At 44.0% G+C, this 25,295-nt stretch overlaps 1 protein-coding gene across 1 annotated transcript in view; it reads right to left on the bottom strand.

Annotated features, from left to right (window-relative positions):
* GRK3 (G protein-coupled receptor kinase 3) overlaps nucleotides 1-25,295 on the bottom strand; it is a 52,974-nt gene that overhangs the window by 24,904 nt on the left and 2,775 nt on the right. The window contains exons 2-8 of the mRNA XM_035340162.1: nucleotides 12,281-12,354; nucleotides 9,039-9,140; nucleotides 7,775-7,849; nucleotides 6,123-6,184; nucleotides 4,964-5,015; nucleotides 4,290-4,381; nucleotides 1,338-1,437 (exon numbers count right to left, since the gene is read on the bottom strand). Coding sequence (XP_035196053.1) covers nucleotides 1,338-1,437; nucleotides 4,290-4,381; nucleotides 4,964-5,015; nucleotides 6,123-6,184; nucleotides 7,775-7,849; nucleotides 9,039-9,140; nucleotides 12,281-12,354 — 557 coding nt within the window. The remainder of the gene's footprint in view (nucleotides 1-1,337; nucleotides 1,438-4,289; nucleotides 4,382-4,963; nucleotides 5,016-6,122; nucleotides 6,185-7,774; nucleotides 7,850-9,038; nucleotides 9,141-12,280; nucleotides 12,355-25,295) is intronic.

Here is a 25,295-nt window from a genome sequence, read left to right on the forward strand (position 1 = left end):
ATTGATATGCAAACCCAGAAAAAAAAAAGTCTCCATTTTCCAACGCCAGGCCTGCAGAAGACCAGACCAGCGCGCCCTGTGCAGCCACCAGCAATGGGGGCGCAGGCCCAGGCTCCTGCTGGGGGAGGCACCCGCAGGCCCCACGAGACCCCTGGGTTCCCTCAACTTCACAGGACCACCAGGATGCCAAGGTGGACATAAAGGACAAAATAAAACTATGTACATCACAAGTGAGATTTCTAAAAAAAATGGAATCAGCATTTACTAATCCTTTGGATAATGCAGAACCCAAATCAGGATTTATCTAATCTCCACAAGATACAGATCGCGTCTCTGTGAGGAAAGCAGAATGTTTTCTCTCTGCTGTCTCATAAACCGAAGCAGTAATCCTCCTGCACTGCAGACACTATGCTGTTTGCACACCTGTTGTCCAGCAAGTCTAGAACAAAATCACATGCAATTCCTTCTCGTGCTTCAACCAGGGAATTGGGGATGTGTTTACATGAAGCTGCAAACCGAACGTTGAATTCGTACACCACAATAGTAATGAGGAAAATTAACCTTTTTCCCAACTTCACATGTAACCATGGCGATATGAGCTGATTTCAAGTTTTGTTTAACGAGGAGGCCGGTGTACTCAGAAGGCTCTGGCACTTCAAAGCCTGCTGCGAAGCTGGCTGAGCACGTGGCTGAGCACACTGCGGACACTGCTGTACTCCTCCTCTGCGGGCAGCGAGGCGCAGCCTGCTGAAACTACAGCCAGTGGGGCTGCTTTTTATGCATGCTAGTAACACTTCCAATTTTAAATAGACTTGTATGCTAGATGGGCAGACTTTCTTTTTACATCTTGATAGCTACTTGGCTGAAGTAGATAAAAACAAAACGGGCAAACTGGGTAAGATAACATCGGAGACACAGGAAAAGGAGGAAGACCTTGTAACTGAAGTTTTTTTGTGAAATAGCGTCTCATGTTCTGCAAAAGTATTATCTAACTATAGCAGAAAAGGAAATTTTATTTACAGACAGAATAATGTTTTGGAAATGTTTCAAATATAAATACTTGTAAAAGGAATATTCATACATTCAGAAAACTAAGTGATAGAGGAATGGGAACCTCCTCAAGCCTTCTTCACCCGAGATGCTCATTTCTGTAAGCATCCAACCAGGAACACAAGCTTGCTCTTTTATCCTTACTTCAGACATACTGCTAGAATCATTGGGAAGGTTTCCGGGGGCAGGTTAACTTTTGCATGTCACAAAGCTGAATTGATGAAATATGTTTTAGGCATAACAGTTTTAATATCATATGCAAAAAAATAAGAATAACGAGTACTTACTCCTGTACTGACAAGAGACAGCATAATTCTTTCATTTAAGGCTAATGTTTCTCCTTGCTTCATCTTGATTCTCTTCTTATCTAAACATTTCATTGCATACCTGAAAATATTAACCATTCAGAAAAAGCACCAAAAAAAAATCCTCCTATACTCAGTATTATTCACTAGCAATTATGCAATACTTATTTTAAGTATCCTGCAAGCAGGCTCTTTAAGCACTTCAAAGTGGTACTAAAAACACATCATAACATGGTTAAATAAAAAAAGCTCCAAAATCTCACAGAATTAAAACATTTTCAACAGAAGCCTCCTCACAGACAAATGTGCTCTGACAAATAGTTTTGTGTCCAAACAACCACAGTGATATAGGAATTACATATGAAATACCCATTTTTCAATACCTACAAGCAAGGATTTGCAGCAGGAATTAAGTAACAGAGACCCTAGCACGGCTCTATTTAATTCTTACAATTTCAGCTCAACCAGGAAAGTAGTATCTTGAGTACACACTGAGTTTTTTATATATTTATGTTTTTAAAGTTTGTTTTCTACTCCCCAAAATGTTAGATATAAGAAAGCAAGCTTTTTAATCTTCTACAATCTATTACAAAAGAAATACAATTTTGCTCAAAAACAAATGTTACCTTAACAACTGTCAAACAAGAGCAGGATGCAATACAGTCTGAGGGTATTTTTTCAAAACGTTAGGTGAACCTACTCCTATCAGCCAACAGCAGAGAAGGACAGGTATGTTCCTCCACAGAAGAGTTCTAGACATGGGCAGCCATGGATTTTTAGGACAGGGCCATTCATTTTAAAACAAGCTCAGGAGAATACCACGTTGCCGCACTACATCAGTGCTACCAACTGCCTACGCTGCCACAGCTCTGCTCAGAACCAGGGCCTCCTATCACCTTCGCTCTGCACTTCGCCACCAGCGCTCCCAAAAAAGCCACATCAGTACTTGCCATGCATGTGTTGTGAGTGGGGAAGAGTGAGAGTGAGCGTATGGAATCTGGAGTTTCTAAAACAGGGAATTTATTCACAGCACGTGCTCTTGCTGAGAAGTCAGTAGACGAAGACTATAAATAACATTTCACACGCTACCCTTTACTTAGCTTTGACGTCACCGCTCCAAGTGAATGACTGGGGCCGTTTCAGGGTGATTGAAATCAAGTATCTCATTCTTCTATCAAGTTACATGCTCACAAAGCACTGCTGTCCCCCTCGCTTTGGGCTGCTTTCTGAATTGTATCTCTGGCCCCTATCTACATGTCCTTGAAGGAGGTGATGTGAAAGAAGCCTCAGGTGTATCTTTGTGGGTTAGTGAAACACCGATGGCATTTACCTTGGAGGGGTGGCTTCCCAAGCTCCTTGCAGGCAGTAAGTGCAGCAGAGGCAGCCATCTAGAGTGGACGGGATCTGGATTAGGGATGGGTAAACAGGTTTGGATTAAGAAAGAACTAAACCAAACCTCTACCCAGAAACTGAACCTAATCTAAGGTTTCACTTCAGATTTGAAAAAGATTGGCTTTCCCACATTTCACTTTCCTTTACTCTATTTATACCTGAGAAAATCTGTCCTTTGCTCCCCCTGCTAGTCCCAAGGTTTATCCGCCTCCTGCCATAGCAAAACTTGGCATGAAAATGGCTGGGAACCTGAGAACTACCTCTTCAGGGTGGATGCCTACTCAGTGTGGCTCAAGCTGAATAAGACGTTTATTTTTGTACATAGACAAATTAATGAATTGTAAATGGACTAAAAAAAAAAAGTACCAAAGCAAGAATAAAGACAGTATTGTTAGTAGTAGTATTAATATAAATACTTGAGAGGTCACTGCAAAAATACTGAGCGTGATAGCAACATTAAGATCCTCCACTGGTTAATAGCTCAGAATTGTATTATTACCAAGGATGCTAAGCACACACAATTGCCAGTGAAGCCAGCAGTAACTGCAGAGATTTGGTGCTTCAAACATACCATGCTTATGTAGAATAGTAAAGGTATGAGGATGGTCCCTGGACTAAAATTGTTAGGAGAAGAGCAAGATGAAAGAAAAAAAAAAGAAAGAAAGAAAGAAAGAAAAATAATAATAATAATAATAATTAAAAAAACAAACAAACACATCAAGAACAATTTGTTAAATCAATGCCCAGATGTTCAGAACAGGACTTAATAGGACAATAATGTCTAGAAATTGAAATCTGTTGATAAGGAAAAGTGTGTGAATGGTAAGACCAGAAAAATAAAAAAATAAAACACAGAGTTATTTTGGAGTTCCCACCAAGAGCTCTATTAAACAAAATCCAACGCTGGAACTATGTTTCTTCCAAATGTAATCAAGCATCACTGATTTTGCCAGTGAAACATGCGCTCATCAGGGCAGAAACTTATGCAATTACACAGATCTAAAGTACCATATTCAGTCCCTGCCCAGACATGACCCTACAGACTGATCAACACTGAGGTCATATTCCTATGTCATCCTCTAACACTGTGTTAGCACCAACGAGGTGCTAGGATTTGCTGCGAGAACAGCAACCTTCAGCAGACGAGAGATAACACCTCACACAGTCACCAGGGTTTCCACAGAAATATCATTCAGCACTGTTAGGCTCTGATGCAGGAAATCATTTAAGCACATACTTAATTTTAAACGTGTGCAGTCTCCATTAATTTTGACGAGACCATTTAAACGAAGGACATGCTTAAGAACTCCACCAGACTGAAGCCCTGCTGCATGGCACATAACAGGATCAAATATCAAACAAAGCTTAAAGATGATCCAGAAATCTGAACCTCTTGGGGTAAAATTTAATTAGGAGGAAATATGCAGTAATTCGACACTGCTTTGCAGTGATTTTGTAAGAAATGACTGGAAGGATTTCCTTATCTAGTTCAGAGTTTACTTTACTTTTTTTTACTTTAAAATAAAGTGTGTATGTACTCACATTTTTCCAGTGTCTGCTTTTCTGCAACCATACACTTCACCAAATCCCCCTCTTCCAATTATTCTATGTACACTAAAATCATTCATGGTCAGCTGTAAGCAGGGGAGGAAAAAAAGAAAGAAACAGACCAGTCTTTCAGTAAGAGGCTTAGCTATAGATATTTATATTGCATTTATTGTTTTGGGAAAAGGAGCTCTATTATCTTTATTTCAACATTCTTGCAAGCAATACTGTGTGGAGTACAACAAACAGTAAGGCAAACGAGACTGCTCTTGCTTAAGACTAACAGTCTTATAATGAAGGCTGCAGAAGAGGATGGCTATTCTTACGCAGTTGTACAAGAGCAGTGCACAGGGACAAAAGCAGAGGCTGAGGTAAGGCATGCTGGGGACAATGCTGGAGCTGTGGGAAACAGGAGACAGGTGCTGTGAAGAAGCAATTCAAGCAGTTCAGCTTCTTCCAGCTATTATAAAAATCAAAAAGCTATTAACCAAGACAGGCAGAAGGGTTGTCCATACAGGAACTATGAGGACTACACATCTAGGAATAGAACAGCAGATCAGTAACATTCACTGTACTTCTTGATAAGGCCTTTTAAGAAGCAGTATTCAAAACTGATCGCTTTCTTTCTTATATCTGCCTTTGACAAGATAAATATATGTGTAAGTACTTACATGAATATTTAGCTCCACATTTTTCCATTGACAGAATCTAGTAAACTTGTCACTGTAGAAAGAAAAAGGTTTAAAAGTTAGAAAAAGTCAGTACTCTGATACTGCAAATAAAATTTGCAATTGCGTATGTTGTGATCTTTACCAAATGACAGCCTTCCTTCTTAAGGACTGCAATCTTACCCCCACCAAAAAAGGGCAGTACAGATTTAATACTTCACATCCTTATAAGAGAAAGCTATCAGGTAAGACCATTGCTGTAATTGGAAGTGCTCAGTATGTTCTTACATCTCTCCTTCAGCATATTTTTAATTTTTTAAAAACAAACTAACTTTGGAACTTACAAGCAATCAAATTACATAAAGAGATGGATAATTATAGGAATTGGACCTAACAAATATTTAAATTATATAGATAATTATAAGAAAACAGAGGCAGCTCCATTTATGTTAATGAACCTTTATATACTTTGAGGAATATTTTAAACCCATACTTATCTTAAAATAGGGGGGAAAATCCCACAAGGTGTTACCAAAAAATAGTTCCCTGTTTCTACATAAATAATTAAGTCTTTATTTTCAAAGTAAGAAATAATAGTTCCATGGAGGCAGGTTTAGTTACTCCCATTTGACCGCAGAAGACCACCACATCATTTTACACAGTGTGTCTGGCTGCAGTTGGATGAGAGCTGAACTCTGCAGACCCTGAACACACACTCAGTTCCACCAACGTGAGAGGGCTGACCAAGGTCTATGCCTCTTTTCCTTACCAGACATTTTTCCGCCTAACTGCAAGGTGCTCCAGCACCAAGCAGAAATCCTGGGTCTTTTGGTCACACACAAGAGATGGCTACCCCTGATTGTCCCATAACAATACAGTTCTGTGCTTTTAAAACTTTAAGCTCAAACTGCAATCCATCATTACTGCTACAATGGAGCTACAGAATTATCAATGAATAAAGTCTTGCCACTGATACATCCTGACATAATCTTGATATACAACAAAGCTAGTCATTTGCAAGGCCTACTGATAATACGCTACGTAACCATTACATGAAGGCTACTGAACATTGTTAGCCTTATTTTACAGCAATACTTAAGGGACTGGACTGCCTGCTACAGGAGGTAGAAAGTCCACATAATAGGGCACATAAAGTTCATACCTTTCCATGAATTTTTGAAATATTTTTCCTCGGAGGCTATCACAAATTTCTTCTATATATGGCTAAAAAGGATTAAGAAACACATTTAAGTAGACAATAAGCTGATTATGCAGCCCTACCCAATACACACAATTCACATGCCAAGTTTTGAGAACCTCTGAAGTTCACAAGCCAATGTCTGGCTTGGAAATCTGCAGTGACTCAATTTCTATATGCTATTAAGAATTCTTCCACGCTGTACATCAGCCCTGTGTAACTACAGCATTTACTGTGTTTGCCTTGAAGAAGGCTAAGTGAAGCATTTAAGCTTCATTGAGCTTTCCAAGTCTGAGCAGGTGCTCTGAAGTCAAACACAAAATATTTTCATGAGCTAGAAAGCCTTAAACATTTCCAATTTTGTACAGCACCTATTTATTGACAGCTTCCACAAAGCAATCACAGTGCAGTTCTTTTAGGTATTTGAACAGAACACCTGGTTGCTCCTGTGCAGCCTGTACTTCCCAGAGCTGCTGCCACAGTTCATCTTTCTGGTGCTTCTCTCCTCTCAGACCTCAGAAAGAAGTCAGCACCTCCAGCTCACAAGTGACTTTTTCCAAGGAGAAATACTTTCTCTTGATGCGTGATGCCATGCAGTGATCTCAAATCCCAACCCAATTAGCAGTGAGAGATAACTCAAGCAATGTAGTTATCAATTTGTCAGTTCACCTAATTGCAACATTAAAAACAGTTCACTGAGCAGTAAGAAAAATCAGGCAGGGGCAATCTGCACATTTTTGCAATATATAAGAATACTTAAGATCTACATCAAAGAAATTGAAGCTTATATGCATCCCATGATTGATGAGGTTCATTATCTGCACAAACAAACTGGTTTAATGCAACCAGCTATAAAAGTTAGCAGAAATCTGAATTTCCTGTTTTGTATCAATCTGTATTAGAGCTACAACAATAAAGATTGCACTTCTCATTTATTTTCTAAAGTAAATAAAATCATAAAAACATGAATAATTTTGCAAATAAGCCAGGATAGCACTTTTTCTTATATTCAAGTGGAGGATGTACAAATCTTATACTCTCTTAACAATTCAAAATTTTAGAAATATTTTTTTAAAAGCACCAAAATGTTAATGGTACAGAAACTCCTGGTTAAAAAGGTAACTTTTGATAGGATTTTGTATGGTGGAAAGACAAAAACAAGCAAGTTAGTAGGAATGCTTAATTCCTCACTTTAATCAACTATGAATAAATATATCTTTAAATCAAAGAAAGAGAAAAAATGTTTTCAAAGATTTTACATTACTGTAACATTAAGGCAAATTCTCCACTCTACAGTTTGGTTTATGCTAACAAGAGGTGTATCTTCCTGATGTAAAGTGATTTACTCTAAAACAGTTAATGGCTTAAAATTACAGAAATTTGAAAACCGTTCTGTTCATACACCAAGGTATAGTAAGCTTTCATAACTGTGCTTACAAATGTCTTAGATACAAAGAAGAGTACTTTATAATTTTTATTCAACATAGAGAAACGTGCTAGTGTCACTTACAGAGAATATTCACCGGTACCATTTTATCGTCTCCTTAAGTACTATGCACAAAGTCACTTACTGTCAAACAAGTGAAGAAAACTTCAACAGACTGTCTTAACCTCACCTGAAAAAGGCTGGCTGGCACTTGTTTCTTGGCTAAATGTGTTTGTACATGATCTACAGCTTGTTTCGAGAAAGGCTTTTGGAAAAAGAAAAACAAAGATTATCAACACAGTTGGAAATGTTTCATTTACGGTTTACAGCGCTGTTCGTTCAACCGTATGAAAAGATAAATATACATAATTTAGAATGAGTGCAATATAGCTTCTCCGAAGTATATTACTGTATCATTTGCAAAATGATGCAGGAAAACAATTATTCTAAAGCTGGAAAGCAGGAGTGGGGAAGATGAGAAGAAAGAAGAAGAGAAAAGACTAGATGATGCTATTTTGACAAATTCATTAAAAAGAAAAAAAAAACATATACAGGGACAGTTCTAGATAAAAGAGATGAGGTGGACTTTTCACTACTACAGAGACAAAAATGCATGTGTAACAACAGAACTGCTTAAACCCTTCATCCAAAGACACCACACAACTAGAGTAAAACACACTGCAAATCTGTCTTTTAGATAAGAGCAAGTCAAAGTGTTAAACACGGCTCAGTGGGCCAAAGCTTCAGCTGGAGGAAACGCGTGCTTGCACTGACTCTGTCAAAGCTGGATCTGTCACAACACAGCCCCATGTCTTTAACTTGCCACACTGCAGCTAAAAAGTGCATTGTCTCTAGTTCAGCATGAAAGACTGCTTATCAAACAAATTCAGAGAGAAAAGGCTCTGGTGTGATCAGTTTTAGACACGATATAAAACTTTGCTCTGAGCTTTCAGGGATATCGGAGATCAACACCTCCACTGCTCTGTAGAGCCTCGCAGCTCATGTTTCTTTGAGCTTTGGGGGGGGACGGGGATGTTGTGGCTGGGAGGGACAGGTTAATGCATGCTAAGCGTGCATACACACACACACCTACACCCAAACCATCTGCACTCATTTTACCATATTTTACAATAGAGATTTAGTTAAGGAAATACAAATCTCCAACTAGTTCCTTTGCGTACCACCACGTTTAGGCAAACTTGGTGGAACACATCACCACTTTACACTTCATTGCTGAAAAAAAAAAACACAACAAAAACCCACGCTGAATTCAGCCAAGCCCAGATCCACGGGCTTCAAACTGAAATCCACAGCATTACTAGCACTGGCAGAAACAATTCCTTCTGCAGCAGTTTTAATTGTCTTCTGAATGAACTAGCAGCTATTTTGTATTTTCACTACTGTCAAGCTACTCCAGCAAGTAGAAATCACCCAAGAAATCTGGGGATACGCACGTGCGAACACGACAGGAGCTCTTTCATGATGTAAGTGTCGTAAATCTGCCGACTTCTGGTCAAACGCTCATCCTCAGAATCCAGTTTCTCATATTCTTTTATCTGCAATACCAGAGAGAAGGAGCCATCAGATGAGCACATTTTTAATGCTTTTCACTCATTTGGTAAAAACAGAACTTTGCTTTGGCTGAAGTTTTATTTCACTTTATTGTCTTCTTAGGTGGGACTCGTACGGAAAAGCCATGCACAATACCATAGTTACGAGTGACGTTAGATTTCCCTTCTCATTCTTTTTTTTATGCAAGGAAACTCATTTGCCTAAAACTCCTACGAAGCTCTGTGTTCTCCACCTGAGAAGGGCCGTGCTGAAGCAGCGAGTTCCCCCCCGTAGCGTTTGTCCGCGTGCCCCTGTGCAGCTGGGCCGAGCAGGCACAGCAACATCGCCGCAGGTCTTCTTCCCGCTGCTCAGCCCACGGACGGAGGGCGCTGCCCTTGCCCCTGTAACACTCAAAAGAAAGCGTTGACCCCTTCTCGAACCATTTCGCTCGATGCTCTGAATATCCACCGCGCAGCAGGATGAGCCCTTCCCAGCTGCGCCCTGCTCCAGGAGCCCACGGCAGGCTCGGTGCCGACGTCCGAGAGCAGACAAAGTGTGCTTCAGAGCCTCCCGCAGCTCAGCCACGGGTTGCACCTGAACCCTGTGCGGTGAGAAAGAGGGCTTCACAAGATACACCAGGATTCTGCAGGTGTGACCGGTGCTCAGCGTGCCCATGGGAAGCAGCAGCGGTCCCACAGGGCCAGCTCGCAGAGTAAGGCGGCTGGGACACCGCCACGCTCCCCGGTGCCATGGTTTCCTAGGGTCAGTAGGGATTTAAAAAGAATGTGTTCTGCCTCTGTTTCACAATGAACTTTTTTGTTGCTGTTCTATCATTCAGAAGCTATAAGCATCCACTTACAGGATGAGCTGTACTTTATAGCTCTCGAGCAGGTCTCCATGTGACAAACTCGGAGCGATCTATCTTTGAAGGTGGAACACCGTAATTAAGCCAGTATTTTTCCAGCTGTAGTCCTCTTGTTTGCTGACAACGATAAGGCAACTGTTCCACCACAATTCGCCATCTGTGACTACATCCCCCTTGGGATCATTTTATAATTAAAATGATTCAAAACATCTTTGCCAAAGAAATGTTTTTTTAATTAACGCAATGCCTCAAAATAATTAAAAGTACCGGAGAAACCCTGATGCAATTCAGGTGAACGCAACCTGCAGCCCTCCAGAAGTCGGCTTTAAGCCGACAGCACCTAACGGCACCTGCCGGCACCTAACAGCACCCCATGGCCATGCAGACGCCGTCAGGTTTTACAAGCACAGCCGCCTCTGCTCGCTGCAGCTCCCTCGGCATCGCTCAGCCCAGAGGTACCGTACAATGTCATCACGGATTTCAGCGCTTCCCCAGCGAACTTCAGCTCACCTTCAAGAAGCATCTGACAAACTATCTTCTGAAACCAGAACATGTTAGTTTTCAAGCACCTTGAAGCTCTTTTTTTTCTTTTTTTTTCTTTTTTGAAACCGATCTGGATGAATCACTCATCCACTTAAATGCCTGATCGTGACTTAAGCTGCAGCAATGTGAAATCCCTGGAGTACGGAGCTCTTCTACATCAAGTGATTTTTAATGTAGCCATGTACTCAAATTATTTTACATGTAATAAATGCAGTAAGTAAATCAAATACATAAAAAAAAAAAGAAAAGCTCCTGAATCCAGTATGTCACAGTAGAAAACACAATGAACCTCGCTTTAAATATCTTTAATGGGATTTTTCTAAAAGTGCATGACAAAGCATTTAAAATCTTTTTAGGCAACACTTTGCTAATAACCTAAAAATACAATTTCAAATTGTTTCAGAGATAAAGAGGTAGCTAAAAATATCTTGCTAAACAATCTGTTACAACTTGCCTTTTTGATTACTTATGACAGTGACATCTTCAGCGTACAAAAAGATGGAAACGAAGGAAGAAAAAATCCCCCTTTACTGAAAGCAAGTATCTAATTTGAGTGGGGGAACAGCGTATCGCTAAGGATTTATCTCCAAACTGATACCAGCTTACCCTATTTTGTGCTGTTAGCCCACTAGCAAGAGGTATTTTAAACTCATCAGCTTGAGAGTAATCCAGACAAAAGGTTGTCTCAGGCAGCACTTCTAATTAATACAGAGCGATACGGGCTGTATTTTAACAGCACGCGCGTGTGTGTTAACCAGGACCAGCACCTGTGATGGGATTAGTGACAGTTCTGTGCCACACAGCCAGCGGGGCGTGAACGGGGTGGGAGGACTCCTCCGGCGCCCTGCGTGCCCCTCGAGGTGCCGCGAGCCCTCCCTGCACCCTGCTGCAGCATCGCCCCCGGCACTCGCGCCTGCCTCGGGCAGCTGGCAGGTCGCTCCTCGGAGGTGCCCTCTCCTACCTGCAGAACTCGACGGGGCGTTTGTACTGCCAGGAGGATGCCCAAGAAATGCCAGGAGCTAGCACCAGCCCCCTGGAGCAATGCCACGGGCAGCTGTAGTTTGCTGTCTTTCCTATAGCCAGAAGGATGCCAGAGGAAGGCACGAGGCACTTGAGAGCGCACTGCAGTTGTGCTGCCTTCTCTACACGCCCAGGCAGCCTCTCAAAATCAGCTCCGGACAACAGGGCATCATCCTCCGTCCAGAGAGATGCTACAAAGAGGGGCCCCGTGGCCAGGCACAGGGAAGGCTTCGGTAGGTCCAGTCTGACCGCAACTACGCTGTTCTAAAAACTTGAGCTGCAGCTTTTAAAACGCCTTGCTAACTTGGGTTTAATAAAAGGACAAAGTTGCAGAATATGCAAATAAAACCACTGCCAGAAGTTGAGCAATTTTTTCCTGCCAATATTCCATTTTCTAAATCTTAGCTATTTGCCCAACAGAAGGCAAATATATCACCTGCACCACTCTCAGAGCATAAGCTGGAAATACCAACTGGATGGAAGTTACATTACTACTTGTAAGTCTCTCGTACTTGTTTAGAATGATAGTTCTGCTCCTTTCCAAGCGCTACCATACAGGACCCTGTCTCTTGCACATCGACCATCCCACCGTGAAGCTGGAACAGCCCAGGGCACCGTGCGGCCTCATGTGCCCCTCCTGCCCCGCGAGCAGTGGGACGGCTCCCGCAGCCTCCCTGCCTCCCTCCCAGCCCCGCAGCTCAGCCCAAGGCAGCTTACCTCTTCATAAAATTTCAGCTGAGGGACAGCTTCATCGATTTCGTTCATGCAATAGTCTTTAAAAAGCAAAAATCCTGAAAAAAAAAATAAAGATTTTTTTTTTTTTCCCCAGAGAAAAATGTAACATTACCATGAAAACCTGTAAAAAAAGGATAAGGAAACCTCTGGTAACATGACGGACTGTATATACCTGTGTAAATATCCCTAATTGCCACAGCTCAGGGATATTAATTATCAAGCGAGTCTACAGCACTCTGAACAGAACAGGATCGTAAAGCTCACTCGTCTCCCAGAGGTATATTAAGCACATTCCAATTTCCACCTGCTGAGGACTTTATGAGATGTTTACATAACGCACGGAAATACTCCATTCCTCTTCACCCGTCAGATCCTGGAGGTTTCTTCAGAGCAAAACCAGGTATTATCCATGGTGGCTGTTTCGTTTGTTTGTTTTTAACTAGAATTACCTACTTTGGTGATAAAACCCAGCTACTTCTACGTTCTCGTTTTACAATTGCTGGTTAACGTTACCACTAAGGGATTTTATAGCACAGTGAGTTACATCAGGACCTTTACAGCTCCTTCGCAAGGACTTTAACGCACGACCTCTGCAGCCTGCTACAAATACTTCCCATTAGGAGCATTTTAAGCCCTGTCCCCTGGAAGCACTGCCCTTCTGCTTGCCAAGGGCTACCTGCTGCCCCTGCTCTCCTTTTACTGCAGATGGGTGCCGCTGGCACCGCTGCCTGCGTGGGGTACCTGCGAGCCCCCTGGAGCTGTAACTGCGTGCGCTTTCAGCCCATTTCACGGGCAATACCTTCCCTTAGTTAGCACTGCTATGTGCTCACTCCAGTCGCACCCAACTTTTGGAGGTAAGGCCATGAAGCTGTCAGCTGGAACACCAGGCAGCAGCAGGGTGCTGGGTGCTCTGGCCACATCCTGCTGCCCACGCCGAGACTCGGAGGGTGCCCACAGCCCACCGTGTCCCCGCAGGACCCGCGGCTTTCCACCCACGCTGAGCATCCCTAGAGGCTCCCAGCCAGCACCCGAAGGACCCGAAGACCAGGTTCTCTGCGAGCAGCCCTGCTGCTCCCAAAGGCAGGCTTAACACGGTTAGCCCAGGTTCAGGTTCAGCAAAGTGCCATTTTATTCCAAGGTATTTTCCAAGCCCTCTGTCTAAACTGGCTGCTTCCAAAGCATAACCGAACAGAATCACTTCAGTAAACTTCAAATCAAGATATAAAACACCCTTTTCCACTTACAGAGTTATACCCGGCAGATTTATTTTTTCAATTAAAAATCATTGCAATTTAAACTTACAGCAAAATTGTACTACTAAAAAAATAGCACATCATTGTCAGCTAAGAAATACTACAGGCACCTACAAAACCTCGTATTTTCCATAGCACACCAACTTTTAAAAAATGCAGAGCCCACTTCAGCACTATGCAGCAGCTCTGCTGCAGCACGCAGCTGGGCATTTAAGGGCCAGCCACAAACGCCACGTCCTTTCTTTCCACTCACTACCGTCTGATGCTGTCAGAGATCCGAGTAAAACAAATAACAAACTGCTCAGAAGCATCACTCCCAGAGGACAAAGCAACACTGGTCAGGCAAACAAAAGGTCTAATTTATGCATAAATTAGAAGATTTATCAGCTTCTTGGTAGCCCCTCTAGCTATATCTGGATCCCAAGTTACATTTCCTATTAGCAGAGCTTCTTTTCCTGGGGACCCCTTGATTTAGTCATAATTAGATACCAAACAAGGGATTATGGCCAGACAACTCCAATACTCGTTTAGCTGATTAGGATGATGTTTTGAAGATCATACAAACTGGGTTTTCTTCTCTAAATAAGGAAAGAAATCCAATTAAGAGATTCCCTTATAAGATTTTGCAAACTTTCAAATTATTCCCACCAAAAAGAATCACTCTTGAAATATGTTATAAACAATTGAGCATTTCTAAAAAACAAACCCAAACCAGCTTGCTGTTCCTTGACAGCCATTTGCAACGACAGTGCCTGTTTTGTTTGCTTGCTTTCAGCGCCTGTCTCGGTTGCTGGTTAGCTGGCAGAGCTCTCGGTGAAGCTGTCCCCCACCGCTCCGCAGGCAGGCAGCGAGCCGCCCCGCTGCAGCAGGGCACCAGTGCCCGCAGAGTCCCGGAGCATCCCCACCGCTGGTTTGGAAACCAAACACACCCCGACCCACTCGTCGCCAGAGAATGAAATGCACGCAAGTTGTTCTCACTAGAGAGCACAAATTTTCTGGCATCCCCTTGTCTGCACTGGAAACATGGCATAAACCCGATCTGGTGCGAATCCGAGACCAGAAATTGTGTACTTCTGGACCACGCAACAGTGCCACTTACGGACCTAAACCTAACTCATTAACTCTTATTTTACACATGATCGAAACATAAGCAGCACAGAGCAAAATAGTGCTGAATAGACTGAACTTTTATTTGGACAATGAACCAAAGAAGATTACAGTCGGGTAATTAAGAGGCTGAAGAGTGGCACAAACAGCAATGAATGCAGTGAAAGAAAAATCCCTGGCGTGTTCCCAGCTACTGGCTCCTTACCAAAAAAACCCACAAACAAAATCAACCCACAAAGACAACTGTGGGGGGTGTGTGAAAATATAGCAACACAAATTTTCAACAATGCCATTCCAAACATTTTGGCCCCATTCAAAAGGACAGAGAACAAGGAACAATAACAGGCTTACGTTGGCCACCTTAGGCAGACCTCTTCTCACTAAGAGACTTATTTTTTTTAATTGCACTGCTATGTTAAAAAAAAAAAAAAAAAGAGAGACATCCAAAACAAGAAGTTAGAAACCTTTATAGATTGTTAATGGATCAGCTACTCACTATTATCTTTTGAGGAAAAATAAGTAAATTCATTCCCAGTAAAGAATCACTGTTTGATAACAGGTTGACATAAAAACAGATCTTTCTTCCTTTCAAAAATCTATCAGCTGGGAGCATTTACACACATACATGTTTATGCATGCTGTACGCACAGATGCACATGCACGTTACACAGTCACTAAGAATTATTTCCCAAGACACTTTCTCACAAAGCAAGGAGTGCTGAATGTCACCACGTACGAGTGGCAAACCCAAACCCAGCGCCTTTCACTGGGGGCCAGCAGCAGAAAGTCGCTGCGTCACAGAACCACATCTCCTCAAAGAAAGGTTGCTGTTTTTTGGAAGATCTGCTGTAACCAAACCAGGAGGAGGATCGGGTACCATAAGCTTGTGACACACATAGCTGTGTAGCTGTGGAGGCAGCTGGAGGAGGAGAACCACTGCCACCGGGACGGGAGGTCAGCAGGAAAGCTTCGTTTCCTGGGATAATGGGTCAGAGGCTGGCGGTTAGGCACAAAGAAGGATCCAGGGACTGCAAAAGACAGACCCGATCCTGATGGAAACCTTGCAGAGCCTGGAGGGCAGGGATACTAAGGAAAAGTCTTTGGGGAAGCCTAGAAGCAAACGAGAGCAATTTGTATTGACAGAAAAAGAGAATCGGAACCTGCGCCACCCAGTCATGAGCACGGCTCAAAGGAGTCTAAACCTCCAAACGTTACACAAAATTCAACAGACTGGTACATTCTTCACGTAAGAAGTCCTATTCCCTGATTTCTATCACTTCTGAACAACTGACCTTAAAATATAAACTCTTTCATGGCATGACTTCAAATGCAAATGTGCTCCTCCTGCCCGTCCCCACAGCCCTGCTCTGCGACCTCCCGCTGTCCTGAACCCCGGCAATCCCAATGACAGCTTCACACTCAACACTAACTGCACTTCAGCTTCTCCTCCCCTTATATCCGTGGATTCTGCACTTCCACTGCAGCATAAAGGATACCTATCGCTTCTTTCACTGATGTTCTGAGATTGAGTGAAAAATTATTAGCCAGAAACCGTCGCTCTCAGATAACAGCAAAACTAATTGACAGAAGCAGCACTGAATAAGTGACAGTAGTTCTAAGAAGTTCAAGCAGAACTGACGAAAAGCACAATAAGCACAGTTAACTACACACGTAAAAATAAGAACAGAAAGCAGGAATTAAAAAAATGATAGCGTTAAGTAACAGATAAAAGGAACCGGCAATTATTTATGAAATAAAGATGTTGACAGCTTTTGGCTTTAAAGATTTCTTCATACTATATAATTTCTGCAACAACCAGATCGCTAGTAGTAAAGGAAAAATAAATACATTTTTTAAAGCTTTTTCTGGTAACACCGAGGCGATGGATGAAAATCGGTAATAACAGACATGAGAACGAGGCAGCACCAAGCTCCCACCCAGCTCCAGGCCTCTGCCTTCCCAGGCTCCGGACAGTATTTTTTTCACATTTTCTTCTTGCGGACGATCCTGTACAGCTAAGTGTGCCAGATGCCATTATCTGCAGTAAATCTGGTAACGGACAAGACGTCTTTCAGGGAGGGAGAAGGACACCTGAGGTTTGCAGTTCGGCGCTGGCTCGCGAACCTTGCATTGTGAAGCTGCAATGTGGCCCTCTCCTCTAGGGTTTTACAGAGGAAATGCTGCGCTCTCGGCTGGTAGGGGTTAAAGCTGCCCTCCGGTGTTACAAGTTGCTTGTAGTTTTCCTGCCCTGCTATCACTGCTATGAAAGCAGGGCGCACTACTTCATCCCATGGGCACCGGGATGGCCGCGGTGCTCACAGCGAGCGCGGCAGCACCAGCAAAGGGCTGCTCTGCCCGAGGGCTCGTTCCAGCTTCTGCCGTTTGCCACGGTCTAAAGGTCACCTCTACATTCCTGGTCTTCACCAGAATGTCAATTAATTGAGAGCACAGAATAATAATAATAAAGTTAATGAGGAACTCTGTAATAAAACAGCCTTGGAAAAAACTACTTATCTAATCCTAGCTGGAATTTCATTAGCATCTGATTCAAATACCCTTTTAACAGGAGTAAACAGAAATCTTATTAAAACAAACAGAAGTGACTAGGTAGGACAGCAGGGCTAAAAATAGGAACTTTTAGCCCTGATGTAAGTATTCACAATGCCACTGACTGCAAGGAAGCTGCATCTATTTCCAGCGGACCTGAACGTGGTCCAAAGTGCTGATGTAGACTCTTTCTAGTAAGCAAACTTGCAAATTAGAGAACAAAAATACCGAGCTGTTCCCAGATCCTAGCTGAACGTGCTGTGTATAAATACAGCATAATGAAAAACAAGCGGGCAGTGGCACGTGCACCGTGCTCGGCAAGGGCTCGCTGCCCGACGGCTCCTGCCCCTGACAGGAGCAGCTCCCACCGAGCCTCGCCAGGCTCCCGGGGAGCACACAGGCCGCTCTGCTCTTCGCAGCATGCGACATGAAGGTTTATCCCCGATTTGGAGCCCTTAACAAAGGCCTTGAGTACCACCGAGACCTCTCCTGATTGTTGTAGTTTGGCTGAATTTGCACAGCAGACCCAAGGAGCCAGAGGAAGGCGACCAGAGGGCCAAGCACCTCGCCTCACCTCCAGGGAGAGCACCACAGGGCAGAAGGCATTAACAGCAAAACCCAACTGATGCAGCAGAAGTATTGCATGTTTGCTTGTTTTGTAACCACCTGAAATCGCCTTCAGCTGGCAGCAGGTCCCCGCTAGGCCCCAAGGCCACGCTGCGGACCCGCTGGGTAAGAGCCGTGCTCCAGCCGCTGCCCAGCACCACGCCAGGCCTTCCTGCCGGAATCACCAGCTCGGCCTTCAGCCCCGGGTGGATTTTTCAGTTTGTCTCAAATAACGCACCCAGCCCACCACCAGTTCCAGCACCAGATCTGGGTATCGGACACAGAAAGTTAGGGACAGGGGTCTGTATTCAAAGCACACAAAAACAGTGACTCGAACCAGCCTGCAGTTGTTAACGGAAGATCCAGCCAAGTTCAAAATCTTGTTCTGTGTGGTACCTGTGCTCAGTTGCCATAGCAGAGGATAATTAAGACCACCTAAAAGCTCCAGATTTGAGACAGCCAACGATTTCCTTGTTCTGGAACAAAGAGACTTGCTACTACCCAGGAAAACTCATCTGCGTAGGAATCACAGCTTTGGCTAGGTACAAAGCCACAAGAAAATCTCACAGCCCAGAAGGCACCACAGATTTCTCTACTATTCTTTCCAATTATGAGCTATTTGCCTTTAACCTATTTTTTCTATTAGAGCCTAATGTACATTCACTTTTCATTAAAAATAATAGATCACAAATTAAAACATAACTGCGCATAAAAAGCAGGGTAAAAGAACAAATTATATTTTACAAGACAGCACTTGCATACAATGGTTGACAAGCACTGAACAATTTTCCTAGAACAGAAGCTAACTGAGCTGAAATTAGTCTGCAAGTTGCCAGGTAGCTTGTTTAGTAAGTTCAAAAATCATTATCCGAAAATAAATTTTGGCTAAAAAGTTTCACGTGTCTCTAAAGACTATCCTTACTTCTGGGCATGTTTTCCAATGGCCTTAAATTCTGCTCGAGTGTAGCATTGCCTTGCTACCCCTCCAGCACCCCCGTTTCAGACAGTAAGGAGTATTCCCAGGCTGTCAAACCTCTGTCAATATTGGCTTACAAGGTAGAGGCTCTTGAAGCGCTAATACAGAAACTTATTGGGAGCATTCAATTCTTATTCTGCTTCAACCCCAGCAGAGCAGGTCGGAGCACAGCACTGGAGGTGGATTGCAGAATCTGCATTTCAAATGAGGCCGCCGCAGACTGCCTTCGCCTCCTGGCAGCAGCCCCGAGATCAGCGCTTCCAAAGGGCAGGACTAGCAGCTGTCAGGACGTCAAGTGGTGGCACGCCAATTCAAATGATAAAAGGAATTTTAAGGAAAAGGGGAAGATGCTTTATTTTTAACACATAGCTGTAAATCATTTTTAAAAAACGATGTCTATGCTTCACTTGCTGCAACTGCCTCTGATCTTTGCCTCAATAAAAAAAAAAAGGCACACATCATCTTGGTAAGAGCTTTGTGAAATGCACCTCTGAATTTTTGAGCATACAATAGATCACTTTTCAAAGCCAAGAGAAGAACAGAATGGGCAGAACCTACCTCTGAGCCACATTTAGTACATGTGTTTCATACTTCGGTCTCCCCAACATGCAGAATCCCAGCTGACAAAAGGAGACCAACACATACATTGGAAGTGGGGTATCAAAGGCATCGAACACATCAGAGGTGGGGGACAAAATATGGCTGCACGTAACAACAGGTATCTCTATAAGACTTCAAACTAACACCCCTAAACAAAGATATGTAAAAATATTCTGATTTGTAACAGGACCGTGAAACACAGCATTGAACCATTTCGTTTCAATCAGTCGGTTGTTACAAAGAACGCGCTTCAATTCCTTCACCAGAGCTCACCAAGAAACAGAGGGCTTGAGTTTTGTTCTTTTTTCACTTGTAAATATAAGAAACTCCCACCACTTTCGCAAGTATGTGGTATTAGCAGCTACCAGCAAGCTATTAGCAGGCTAACAAGTATTAGCAGCTTTAAAATGCCGTGGTTGTTGTTATTTATCAGTTCGTTCCCCACATCACAAGAATACTCAGTCCCTGTGAGGGATGTGACAGCTATGTTCTTGATCAATATTTTTCCGTGGTAAACCTTTTAACCATGCTGTAGGCAATGCAAGCCAATAGTCCCTTGTCACCAAAACGCACACCGCGTCTTCTGAAGCGTTCTAAGCCATGCCCTGATTGCTGCTGTGAATTATTTAACACAAAAAGCAGGCTGGGGTGGGCTTCTGCTTCTGAGAATGGGCCAATCTGTGTTTTTTTTTTCTTGAAGGAGGGGTGATAGGATCATTTAATGAAGTCAAGGAATAATTGCAGTATAGAATAATATGGAATAATAACAGCAGAAGGGTTTTGTCATGTCTCTGGTGCCAGTGTTCCCTTTAGGAAGCCCTGTCCAGGACCTTAACCACTGCGAAGAACCTAACTGTTCCACAACAACATCTAGGAGGACTTACACTGTGGCCGATATCAACACACCGAACCAGTGGCATTTAGTTAGTAAATACAGACAGCGCTTAGTGAGGTAAAGAGGAGCAAAGCCACCAAAACAACAGTGACAGGGCGCAGATGACTCTCCTACATGAATTTCTGAGCCTTCCTCGGCTTCGCCCCATGCACTCGGAGAGAAGAAAGCTGCCGAGAGCTGGAGAGACAGAAACAGATGGCTCTCCTTCTCTGCAGAACTCCCCCTTCTAATCAAAGAAGTTATCGACAGAAGCACCTAGAAACGTTCAGAAGTGCTCGGTACATGTCTGACCCTAGCTCCCCAGCACCCAGACAGGCGTGCATCGCAGAGCAGGGTATTTCGGCGGCACTGGCTGGACATAACGCTGTCAGTGGAAACGGGCCAGGAAACTGAGAAGCAACTACCCTATAAGGTTACTGTGCTGCTCCCCTCCAGCCTGAGGATTCGGAGGTCCGACGGTGCTCATTACTCACCCCTGACACTGCACCAGTGACGTCCTGCAGCAAGAACCTCGCAGCTCTGGAAGAATTCCCTGGGGGCCGCAAGCTGTACTACACACCGTTCTTTTATAGGGCAGATATTTGTATGGAACCATGAAAGCATCTGAAAGGCTGACAGCAAATACCCGTGTCTGTTCCCTGATCCATAAATGAATTCCTAAGGCAACCGATAGCCACAGCTCTCCCGTGTGTCTGCTCTGCAACTTTCTGACTGCTGTAACTCTTAAAACCACTGCTGAAAGTTAGAAAACTTAACAGCTTCAGTAATTTACATTCTACTTACTGTACTCTTGGTACCCGAGCTTTTCTCCCCTTACTAATGAGTTATCCCACTGAGATGAATGAGTATTGCTGGCAGAACCAGAGAACCTGCTTCATTATTTGTATAGAGCTATGCAGGTAAATCTCATTAAAGTTGTTATTATGCCATGTTAAAGATGTGGAAAACTAATATTTACCTATTTCACAGTGGTGTTCTGAGCCTTAATTAGTCTGTGAATTGTTTCAAGACACATGGAATAAAACTCCACAGGAGTGCAACTGCTTCTGATTGACTGAGAAATTGCAGGGGGGAGGGAAATCGAGGTTGTGCAGTGTCACCGCTTTGCACACAAGTAGGATATTGCATCAGAAGGGGGCTATGGAAGCTTAAGTGAGTGCCAGTGGATAGAAAAAAAGGTATTTAGAAAACACTCTCTTTGGTGTGGAAGCAACCCACAAGGATGGGTTTGTAACATCCAAGTTCGAAGCTCTCCACGCGGGTCTTCAACGGAGCCCAGTGCCCTGCAGACACCTCCCCACTAGCTTGGGGTTTACTCTCTGATGCATATTTTTGCTGAAAACTTTGAAGTCAAAACATCCAAGTGAAATTTAATTCAGATAACTTATACTTTGTCATCTATATATATCTACACCCATATACATACATATTACACTCATCACCTATCTCCTACAATACTACTTCTGGAGTTCCAAGTTCCTAGAGGGCTTAGAATTCTTAATAACCAAACCCCACAACTGTGTAGTTGCACTGCTGTCCTAAGATGAAGCCTGTTTGCCCCACGACTATAATTTTCCCAGAACTGTACTGTATATAAATGTTAACATATATCAGCATGTGTACATCACCTATTATGTGAAGTTGCAAAGGACAACATATATATTCTATAATTCTATTCTAAAGCTCTAACTTAATCTACAGTTCCACCAGGAATCTGACAACTGAGTATCTTCAACACCCCCAAAAAGAAAGACATGGGAGCATATCAGGCTGCATCCCAACAAAGAAATGCTCAATTATTTATGATCAGAAGAAAAACAAACACATACATTTTTTATAGTGACTCTGGATACTGTTTGTCCCCGACACACAAGGCAGACACCTCTGCCTGCAGGCAAAATGCAAATAAAGTCTGCAGCAGGAAGCGACACCAACATCCCTCTCAACAATCTTCAACATAATTCATGCAAGTGTCATATTTATTTTGCAATAAAAGAAAACAAAAAGTATGCCCAGAGAAACGCAGCTTCCAGTAACATTTAAATTATGAGATAGAAACTTCATCTGAAGTCCAACGCTAGTTCTGTGAAGAAAACACATGCAGCAAAGCAGAGGGGCTTGCAGCAAGGCTGCGAGCGTGCACTTCCTCTGCCTTAGCATTCATGCTCCAGCCTGATGCAAGTGGAGTATCGCTGCGAAAGAACAGCTCCAGTGTGAAATATCGTACATGGATGGTTTCTGTTTCGGTTTACAATCGCACAGTTTCCGATATTTACTTGCGGTTTGGATTTTGCGTTGCTTTTAACCGATCACATGAACTGTCCAAGAAAGCATGTGTTCAACAGGCTCATAAAAGAATCCTGAGGACCATCCACAATCCAGGTTTTAGTATAAACTTGAATTGAAAATAAGAAGTAACAGCAGAAAGAAGAAGACCGGTCTTAACAGTATCTTAAATATCCCTTTTTTGTTCGCCAGCTACTTCCTGATTTTGATGGAGCCCACTTCTGCATGGTGGCTGTTTGCTCCAGGTCCAAAACAGAACCCCAGAAGAAAACCACTTGAATAAACAATCTGCCTTCTCGCTCTTGCAGAACCCCCTGCCAAGCACTTAACTATTTTCCCTATTACATGGCTGCCCGTTATTTAATATCAATAAACCGGACCAGAGTAAAATAATCTCCACGATACGAGCCTGGTGTGCACCACTGAGAACAAGTCCGAGGCCAGGACACTCTTGGCCAGCCAAGGTTGTCCTGCAGTCCATGCATGCCCCTCGATGCTCTGGAAATGCTCCCGGTTTCCCCAGGCAGCTCCAGCAGGGCCCTGCGGGGCTCATGCCCGGCAGCCCCAGCCCAGGGCCTGGAGCGAGGTCTGGGGGCAGCGGCGGCGTCCCCAGCCCGTCCAGCAGCCAAAAGCTCAGGTGACTTGCTCTGCCCTCCGCCGAGTTTTATTGCTTTCGTTGTTATTTCCTCGGAGGACTATTTAATTAGTTCAAAATGCCAACGGCACATAGATCTTATGCTTAAATTAAACAATAGCTTAAATAATGCTCCAGGGAGGTACTTTTCCCAGCCCGTTATTTTTAGGCATCGCGGGGAGCGCAGTGCGCCGTGCTGCCACGCTGCGCCACAGAAAGAGGAAGAGCAAGAATGTTTTTCTCAACAGATTTTAGCTCGAGATCCATCTAATCATTAGCATCAAAATTCTGAAACACTGAAATATGATGGGTCCCTAACTAGAGAAACAAGCAACAGAAAGCATGATTCATTGCACTAAAAAAAATCTTTAGCTGTTCTCACCCTTTTTTTTTTTTTTTTTTTTCAACAGAAAGTTGTCACTGACAAAGCCGGAGGAAACACGAGCCAGAACGGTCAGGAGCGCATTTCCCTCTAACCACAGAGGGCAGGCAGAAAAGTCCCTCCCCACAGTTGCAGGTTGTCTGTGCAGAAGTGGCTCTAAAATAGACCAAACGCTCATCTGCTCTGAAAACTCAGCTAAAAAGCGACCAAAATACACCCTGGCTGCACTTGGCTGTAGCAGCACAAAGGGAGCAGATAAGATGCAGAGGGTCCCTGCCAGGAGCGGGATGTGCAGGCAGCAGCACTGACACAGACGTGGAGCGCTCGCCCGGGGCTGGGAAGACCTCCAGCTTGGAGCCTGCCCATGTACGGGGACAGGAGAGAAAGTTAAGATCATTTCTCGCTATACAACGGCGGATGGCACATAGGGAAAAAAAATAAAACTCATTTTGTCAACCTTGGGTTTCTGTCAATCAGTTCTTTCTGCAAGTATTTTATTTCAAGAAAATAAAACAGGAATTAGAAGGAGCTTCACGGGGGGAAACAGCAAGTTATTTACTATACAAGGTGAGAAGCTGCTACTTGCACACACTGCAGCATGACCAGCTGCAGGGACAGCCAAGGTATGTTCTGTTCTCATCCTTCCCCAGACCCCACAGCTCTGTGTAACGGTGGAGAAGCCAAGAACGGTGCAGGCAAGGTGCCGCGTCCCACCAGCCTACAAAGGGTCACAAGAGAAGCCCTGGCCGTGCCCACGCCAGGGCCCGAAGCTGCAGGATGCCCCGTGCCTCCCTGCCCATCAGCTGCCGGGCCGGTGCCACGTGTCAGAAGGTCCAGCATCAGTCACCGAACTATAACTGGCCAGAAGTTTGCTCCAAGGGATTCCGCTTTAATGACCACAATGATCCTAAAGTGGGAGGATGGCCTAATTCCCTGTGTTTGACACTCGGCAGCTACACGTGCAGCAGCTTCACCCTCCACAGCTCATCCCCAAACTGCCCCCAAAAGCAGCGTTTTACACCCCCCCCCCCCCCCGCAGCGTAACCCACGAAGAATTTCACATACAACTTCAACACGGCCGAGAAGCCGAGTGGATTCCACATGTAAATTACAGATATCGGGACAGCAGAACATGTCTTTTTTTTTTTTTTTTTCTCTGAAGCAAACACATAATCTGGTGTTGTAGCAAACAGGATGTGGTAAGAAGAAAACCAGCTCGAGGTGGTTACGCGCGCCGCCCCGAGACGCGCTGTACTTCCCCATGAAGCTTCTGCTGGGGAGGAAGCAGCTTCTGCGGGAGCAGCCGGCTGCTGGGCCATTACGCGCTGCCAGAGCGCTCTGCTGGGCGGCTCTGTTATCTCCGAGGCCTCTGACTCATTCGGCGATTCTTAGAGAGTTCAAGATCATTCTGGAGAGCCGTTCCCGCGAACGGCCGTGCCACCTGCCCGGGAAGGGAGCGACCCCTCTGCCTTTGTGCAGAGAAAGGGGACAACAAGGACAGGGTTGGCTACGCAAATACTCTGAAGGCACCCCCATCCCATTTCCCTGCTCTCACTTTGGTCCTGGGGGGCAGAGCCCAGGTTTCGGTGCCAAAGCCCCTGCGATTCCCTGGGGGTGGTGGCGGGGAACGTGGGCACATCTTCTGCAGCGGGACCCGCAAAGCGGGGATCCCCCCAGGATTTAGGGGCTCACCAAGGATGAACGCTTGCAG

This window comes from Oxyura jamaicensis, chromosome 15 (genome assembly GCF_011077185.1).
Source record: "Oxyura jamaicensis isolate SHBP4307 breed ruddy duck chromosome 15, BPBGC_Ojam_1.0, whole genome shotgun sequence".
Classification (NCBI taxonomy): Eukaryota; Metazoa; Chordata; class Aves; order Anseriformes; family Anatidae; genus Oxyura; species Oxyura jamaicensis.